This window comes from Phalaenopsis equestris, unplaced genomic scaffold (assembly GCF_001263595.1).
Source record: "Phalaenopsis equestris unplaced genomic scaffold, ASM126359v1 Scaffold000224, whole genome shotgun sequence".
Lineage (NCBI taxonomy): Eukaryota > Viridiplantae > Streptophyta > Magnoliopsida > Asparagales > Orchidaceae > Phalaenopsis > Phalaenopsis equestris.
In genome coordinates this window covers 2,676,249-2,684,820 of record NW_018164666.1, presented here as the reverse complement: position 1 = coordinate 2,684,820, position 8,572 = coordinate 2,676,249, and the positions used below count along the sequence as shown (strand labels likewise).

The 8,572-nt window shown below is 32.6% G+C and overlaps 1 protein-coding gene across 4 annotated transcripts in view; it reads left to right on the top strand.

The window, feature by feature from the left end:
* Nucleotides 1-2,393: 2,393 nt before the first annotated feature.
* LOC110023313 (phosphoinositide 3-kinase regulatory subunit 4) overlaps nt 2,394-8,572 on the top strand; it is a 19,502-nt gene continuing 13,323 nt past the window's right edge. For 3 of the 4 annotated variants that reach the window (XM_020722645.1, XM_020722644.1, XM_020722643.1), the window contains exons 1-6: nt 2,394-2,961; nt 3,050-3,124; nt 3,497-3,619; nt 3,816-3,861; nt 3,947-4,107; nt 5,371-5,450. In XM_020722645.1, coding sequence (XP_020578304.1) covers nt 2,764-2,961; nt 3,050-3,124; nt 3,497-3,619; nt 3,816-3,861; nt 3,947-4,107; nt 5,371-5,450 — 683 coding nt within the window. In that variant the 5' untranslated portion in view covers nt 2,394-2,763. Of the gene's footprint in view, nt 2,962-3,049; nt 3,125-3,496; nt 3,620-3,780; nt 3,862-3,946; nt 4,108-5,370; nt 5,451-8,572 lie in introns of those variants that run through there. The other variant, XM_020722646.1, reaches the window with a different exon arrangement.

Below are 8,572 nucleotides of genomic sequence, written 5' to 3'. Positions count from 1 at the left end.
TTTTAATGCTATTAAACAAGAAATTTAATCAATCAAATTTGGGTCTCTTTGTAGTCAAAATTATAGCTCATTTAAAAGGATAAAGTTTAATATTTTACAATGATATAATAAAATTTTGCACTTGTTGTGTGTTTGAATTTGATTTTTATATCACAATTAACTTCTTTTTTTTTGCTAAACTTTAACTATTAGAGTTATTGGGACAACGAATTTTGCATAACCATATCTACTAGTATGTGATATCTATAAAATATTAGGAAAAATGCTCATGAAGGCATTCATAGGTTAAAATATGGGTAAGAATGTGGTAACAATAATAATGTAACATAAATAAGAATGCCTGAATTAAAATCTAAATTGTGCATAATCAAACTATCATAACATAATTTTTTTTTTGTCATTTAAAGAATGTTCTTTAAATTTTTTATATTTATAATCAAAATGAGTGTCTTAATGAGTTAAATCTAATAAACCTAAAATTACTTAAATTTAATTTCATCATATCAAAAAAATATTAAAAAAATTAAAATAAGTCAATTAAAACCATTTAGTTATTTTAATATATGAGAAAAAAATTTCAGAATGTCTCTCTAACTTTATATAAGTAGATGTGTATAACATATTCTTATATATTATATGTTAAGTGGAGTAGATTGAGATAAACTTCTAGAACTTTAATTATCATTACATGAAATCATTTAGGTATCAACATTTATACCCACTTCACCATTATTACACAACAATGATGCTAACCAATTTTAGACATCCAACATAAGTTTTCTTGGCATGCCTCCTTATATATCAAAAGTAAGGTCAATTAAGACCATTGATTATCATCTATCTTCCAATATTTCCATTCAACATTCTTGCCAACAATCAATGTTCAATGTCCAACTATTACGAACATTCAATTTTCATTTACATAGCAGTTCATTCTCCTATCCTATACAGAGAAGAACCAAGTTAACTTCGCAATGTCACTCAATCTTTATTTTTCTTTGTCAGTCATTACTATATGCTTACTAACACTCAACACCTAACATTTATTAACCATTTGTACTCGATGAACTTTTTGGTTGTCTTGCATCCTTCCATATGAAAAGACCGATGAAATTGATTGCTAAATTTTGACGTTCTTGGTTTATCACTGTACGATACTTTCTAATAACAGATGTTCAACACATGCTATCCATCAACATACAATTAAATACTCTCGATCATCTTTTATTCCTTCATACCAACAAACATTGGAGTAAACCACTAATTATTGCTTCATACCACCATATTAATTGCTTGATTGGTATTCCTAATTGCATGTTGTCGAATGCACTGTAATTTTTGAAGTTATTTAGCCATTTATGTCCATCATCTACTTAACAAATGATCAATTCCTCTTAATATTAAAAGGATATATAAGTTTCCATTATTATTTGAAAATCACTTATAGACCATATAACTCTTAGTATTGATAGCATATATGTCTTCCATAATATGATTGGAGTAAACCACTAATTATTGCTTCATACCACCATATTAATTGCTTGATTGGTATTCCTAATTGCATGTTGTCGAATGCACTGTAATTTTTGAAGTTATTTAGCCATTTATGTCCATCATCTACTTAACAAATGATCAATTCCTCTTAATATTAAAAGGATATATAAGTTTCCATTATTATTTGAAAATCACTTATAGACCATATAACTCTTAGTATTGATAGCATATATGTCTTCCATAATATGATTGGAGTAAACCACTAATTATTGCTTCATACCACCATATTAATTGCTTGATTGGTATTCCTAATTGCATGTTGTCGAATGCACTGTAATTTTTGAAGTTATTTAGCCATTTATGTCCATCATCTACTTAACAAATGATCAATTCCTCTTAATATTAAAAGGATATATAAGTTTCCATTATTATTTGAAAATCACTTATAGACCATATAACTCTTAGTATTGATGGCATATATATCTTCCATAATATGTTATATATAATTTCTTTATCTAGTAATTTAAGTGACACCCATTATAGTTTTGGATTAATAGTAATGAAACTGTTTTATTTGGAACACACCTAATGATTTAAGCTAATGACATGGTAAAATTTGAGTTGCTTTACTTGATTTATTAAGGAGGTAATAAAATTTAAAATATTAGAAAATAAATAATAAAATACAGTGACCATACCATTAATTTAACTAATTATTATAATTACATAAACCTAATGTATAGATATATATTTAATTTGAAATGCCTTGATAAATCAAATTTATCATATATTTTTTGATGCAATATTTTAGATAAATTTGTTGAAATTAAAAGGTTAAATATGTAATTTAATAAACAAAATTATAAATGGAGAAACTTGCAGTCGCTTTTTGCGTGCGAATTTCTTCCACTCGATTGTTTTGATCCCGGACGAAAAGGAAGCGAGGAGGTCGCCGCGGCAGTCGATGCGAGGAAGAAGAACTGTTCATGAGACCTCGGATTTAGTGCAATGCTCGGATTTACTAAGTTAGGGTTTTTGAAGGTAAAAGGAAGGAGGAATTGGATTTAAGATTCTTCCTTCCTCACACTATTCCATGTAATCACATCTTATTCATCGCCTCCCCATTTGTTCTCACCGTCGCTGTCTCTGTGGCGACATCTACAATTCACGGAGATTTGTGAGGATTAGGAGAAGGAAGAGGAACAATTAGTACTCGGCGAGAGAAATTGACGTCAAAGAGAAGATTTTTTGGGTCGTCAGGGAGAGGAGATGGGGAACAAGATAGCACGAACAACCCAAGTTTCGGCAACGGAGTATTACCTCCACGACCTCCCTTCCTCGTATAATCTAGTGCTGATTGAAGTCCTTGGACGAGGGCGGTTCTTCAAATCCATTCTTTGTAAGCACGACGAGGGTCTCGTCCTGGTTAAGGTCTATTTCAAGCGCGGTGAACGCCTCGATCTCAAGGTGATGCTGTGATAACATTGTTATTCTAGGATCTCATTACCAATTAAATTACATTATTTTTTTCTTTCTGGATGCAAAACCCTAACAGGAGTACGAAAAAAGGCTCTTTGAGATTAGAAATATATTCCAGACCGTGCAGCACCCCCATGTTTGGCCATTCCAGGTGAGCTCCTGTGAAGTTCATGCTCTTTTGTTTTCCTCGTTCGTAACTTTTATCCATCCCAATTGGAAAAATATTAGCTTGGTGTTGAGTACAGACGAGAAATGGGGATGGGAGAGAAAATTCTGGAGAGGGAATGGGTTTGCTTCTTTCTCACTTTGTCTATATCTTTCTTCTCGAGCACTAAAATGTACTTTGCGTTACCTAGTCCAAGTGAATATTTACTCATTTCTAATCTCTTCCCTCTTGAAATATAACCTTGATTGGTTTAGTGTTATGGTAACGGCAGAACTGTTGTGTTGATTGTGAAAATTTCTACGTCTTATTATATCTTTGGATTTTCTCGACGAATGCTTCATATTGGTTGCTATGCAGTTTTGGCTTGAGACAGATAAGGCAGCGTACCTCTTGAGACAACACTTCTTCAGCAATCTTCATGATCGGCTGAGCACACGGCCCTTTCTCAGTCTTATTGAGAAGAAATGGCTTGCTTATCAGGTATTGGTTCTCTAATCTTCTTGTTTTTGGGAAAAAGATGTACACTGCTGAAACCAATCTTTGTTTCTTCTTGTATCCATGTCCATTCTGTCCAAGTATTCTCCTGTAGTACTATGCAATGGTAGATTGATTGTATCAGCATTCTTCTTAATGCTTTCCAGATATGTTTGTGGACTTAGCTCGTTTGGTTGTGCAGTTACTTTGTGCAGTGAAGCAGAGCCATGACAAGGAAGTTTGCCATGGTGAGCGAGCATCCTCTAGGGCCAAATCATTGAACCACTTATAAGGGGTATTCTTAGAAAAATGGACTTTTTTTGGGCGTTGCAGGTGATATCAAGTGTGAGAATGTCCTCGTCACCTCTTGGAACTGGCTTTACCTTGCGGACTTTGCATCTTTCAAGCCCACATATATACCAGATGATGACCCTTCAGATTTCTCATTCTTTTTTGATACTGGAGGAAGGAGGCGGTGCTATCTTGCGCCTGAGGTATTCTTCCAATCCTTAAGTTGAATTGGTTATAATTTGTTGTTTACAAGGAGGATGTGGTTTGAGCTGTTTAGTTTTGCTTCACTAAGTGTTTTAGGCGAACTGTTTTTGCCATTTTGTTCATGGATATGTTTTTGCTATCAAAGTTTGGGCATAGTTTTGCCCCTTTTTGTTACATTCAAACTAGGGTTATTTATTTAATTCACTTTGAATGTACAATATCTTGTGTAAAATGACACCAAAAGCCTCCATTCATATGGCAAACGTTACCTTTTTATTGAACATCTTTAGCCCATTTTCCATTAATCTTTTATCTTTACTAACTGTCTAGCAATAATAGTTTGGTTATCCTTGTAGACTATTTCTATTAGAGGAGTGTAAATGAGCAGATTAGAGCTGCTTGGTTCAAGTATATCCTTTCAGTTGTTATCAAGCTGAAGCAACTAGAACTATGATTTAAAAGTCATTTAATTAATAAACCGTGAAATTTGATTCATCCCTTGAAAGATTGCTTATGTTTATTCATTTATTCTCTTATTGTGCCCAACTAAGTTTGAACTTCAATAAGCATCATTAGTTGGTAGTGATGTTATAAAAAAGTTATCATTATTCATAATTTTTTCTTTACTTATTAAATTCTGGGTGTAATTCCCTTCTTTATTTAAAAGAAGTACAAATCTATGTAAACTATGCAAAGGTGTGTTTAAATAAGCAGGAACTTTGGCTAATATATATGATTATTGAGATACTAAAAAACCATAGAAACTTTAAAAAAAGATGTTAAAGATCTACTTCTTGGTCGGAAAATGAGCTTTAGTTATGAACCCATCGAACCAATTGATCTATTTTTGAGCTTCTTAAATTATATGTGAAGCTTTGTGAGCAATGCGAAGCTTGCTCAATGAGCTAAAGCAAACCGTCACAAAAATAACATACTAGAGCACATTGCTAGCCAAGTGAAATGGTTTTGTTTGAACCACCAGTATAACTCTTCAACATAGAGATTAATAGGTTAACCTTTTTTAGAGCCATGGTTTTTTTTCTAGCATTTTGTCATCCCTTGTTGCTTTTGATTCTATTCTCACCTGCAATCTAGATATCTTGTCTTCTATATGATGTGTTTGTTTGTTTATTCATTTTGAAGTTTCTAAATAAATGAATTTTGCAAATTTCTTATAGTTATTGCTGCACTTATTTATTTTATGCAAGTTTTAGAGACTTCACGTGTACTGAGAAGAAATCATTTCTATTCATGTCTTTCAGAGGTTTTATGACCATGTTGGTGAGGCCCATAGTGCACCAGATGCTCCGTTGAAGAAATCAATGGATATCTTCTCTGTCGGGTATGCCTTTTTCTATTTAAAATTACTGAAGGTACATAACTATAGAACCCCATACCCTTACAAAAGAAGGGATTATGTGTATGATCATGCTTTTTGACATGTGGTTTGTGACATGGGATGAAAAGCTTGAAAAAGTTGAACACTATTTGCTCTAATATATTTTATTATATACTTCTATATTAAATTATTAATATAATTAAAGGGAAAATTTGATCTTGGCATCAAATATAGTTTATTGAACATTTTGATGCACACTTGAGAACTACGCCAAAACAGGCTGCGTTGCGAGTAGATGGTTTTACTCTTTCACCCATTATCAAGCCATTTTCTTTGTTACGCTTGAGTGGGTAATGTGGTAGTTGTGGTCACCCAAACAAGTCTAACACGAGAAGGATGTTGAGTGAGAGTGATAAAGACAGAGCATGTAGGTGAGATATTGACAAAATGAGGTTAGCTTGGGATTTAAATTGGGTAAAGAACACAAACTTTATGTGTAACAAAACATTATAGGATATCGGCATACCACCAATTACAATAGAATAAAGGATTAATTTTGCGTAATTCATTGAATTAACTATATTCTTAGGTATGTATAGATGCCCATAGATTTTATCTTAGGTTCTTATTTATATATGTATGTAATGCCATTTGATTTGCACGTCACCGATGGTGCGATTGATTATTATTTTTGTCTTCATTAATTAGTGTATCAGGAGACATTTGATTAAGCTTCTTTAATTATTATTAATTAATTTTTATTTATCTTCTTAGCACTTGCTTTTTTTTTTGGGACATTAATGTAATTATTCCATACCTTCCTATAATCATAATCTTTCTTAGGGCACATAATAATTATTGAATATTTATGATATTTTCTGCAATGTATCGTTGTATTGCAGTTCTTTCCCTTTTTCCACTCTTTACTCTTTCTTTGATTCTCTCTTTCTTGTCCCTTTTTTCTATCGTTCCTACATGTTTTCCATGATGTTTTCTCCCCCTTGTGCCTCTCTAGCTTTCTTATCTTGCATTTCCCTCTCGTCTCGTGGGATTGGCTTTTCTCTAGTGCACTTCACGTTTTATTCTCTCTTATTCTGCTCTCAACTATCGTTTTTCTTCTTTATCCCTTAACATTTTTTTTTCTCTTTCATCTCTTCCCTTAACCAGAGCTTCCAATAACCCTCATAGATATAAATAACATTTATATATGGGTGAATATACTCACAGTCTATGATAAAGCATAAATCCAGCCACTCGAAGAACAAATATAGTGCATGCAATGTATGCTTTAAATTTATTTGTTCAGGGTTCATGTATACATGTAAATGGGACTAAATAGAAATTATCCCGCCTTCATAATTTGTGTGTAATGTGCTTCATATCTCCTTTTTTTAATTTAAAGTTTATTAACCAGATGAATAGCATTAATACGAATTATCCAACGAAGTAACCACTCTGAGTATCTAATATGTAGCCAATTAATTTCTTATAAAACTATTAGTAGGATCATCATTTGGCATTATATGATACCTCTCCTCTAAAGCTTCAAATATACTTGGAAATGAATAAGGCATTCTTTAAGAAGTATCAAGATTTTTGGGAATTTTTTTTTATGATGTTTTTTTTTTCAATCTTTTTTGATACTTAAATAATAAGAGTATATCCAACATGGCATGGTGTTTTGTCATGTTTAAATTTTCCTCTTATCTAACATATGTGTAAATTGAACATGATTGGCTCACATAAAATGAACATAACTTGGTGCTTATTAGTTTTTAATTGAAGAAAAATGTAGTAAGCCTACGTCATCCATGGCTTATTAATTGTGATTCTAACAAACTATTGGTGAATTCATGTTATTTCTGACAATATTTTGAGCAAATAGGTTGAATCCTTTTCTTTTACTTTTATTCCAATAAATAGTAGTTTGTACAATCTATTTTAGGTACAAAATATTCAGTATATTCTAAATTAAGTAACTTAATTAATACATAATCATAATCTGAATAATTAGCTAAAAGGAAAGAATCCGTGTAAATATAATATTTCCCTCTTTGCAGTATTGCGAAGAAGGAAACTCTTTATTCTGTCTGATTTCTTTTATTCCTGATTGATATCCCCCTTCAAATTGATGCTGGTTGGTCAAGAAACATTAATTTGCTGACAAGAAACTGATGACGCTGTCGAGAAAGAGCTTTAGTAAATATATCTGCTGTTTGAAGATCAGAAGTGCCATGAGGAAGAGATATAACACCCTCCTCATAGGCTTCTCGAATGGAATAACAATCCACTTCAATGCGTTTCGTGCGTTCATGAAAAATGGGATTAGCAGCAATCTGGATAGCACTAGTATTATCTGCATGAAGAGAAGTAGACTCAAGCTGAGGAAAACCAAACTCAGCCAGCACGCCACGAAGCCAAATGATTTCAGAACAAGCAGAGGACATAGCGCGATATTCTGATTCAGTAGATGACTTAGATACTCGATCTTGTTTCTTGCTCTTCCAAGAGATTAAAGAGTTGCCGAGAAACATGCATCATCCAGTAATAGATCGACGTGTATCAGAACAACCAACCCCCAATTAGCATCACTATAGGTTGTTAAGGTGATAGGAGACTTTGCAGAAAAGAACAAACCACGATGAGAAGTGCCTTTCAAATATCGAATAATACGTCGAACTGCAGCTAAATAAAGATGTGTAGGTGCTTGCATAAATAGACTAACTTGTTGTACAACAAATGAAATATCAGGACGCATAATAGTCAGATAATTGAGACTGCCAACCAGTTGTCTATATAGAGATGATTCAGATAGAAAGTCGCCATCATTCTGTTGATATTTGACATTTACTTTCAAAGGGGTATCAGTGGAGCGACTATCTTGAAGACCAACCAAAGCAATGAGTCCCTTCGTATAGTTGTGCAGATGAAGAAAAATACCAGCGGCAGAAGAGTGAACCTCGAGTCCTAAAAAAATAAGTTAATGATCCTAAATCTTTTATATGAAAAGAACCTGAAGCTTTGCAAATTCTTTAATAGCTAGTTTAATCAATTGATTATCAGATCCTGTGATGACAATATACTAATAACAAAACAATTCCCTTGTCAGTCTTGCAAAGAAATAA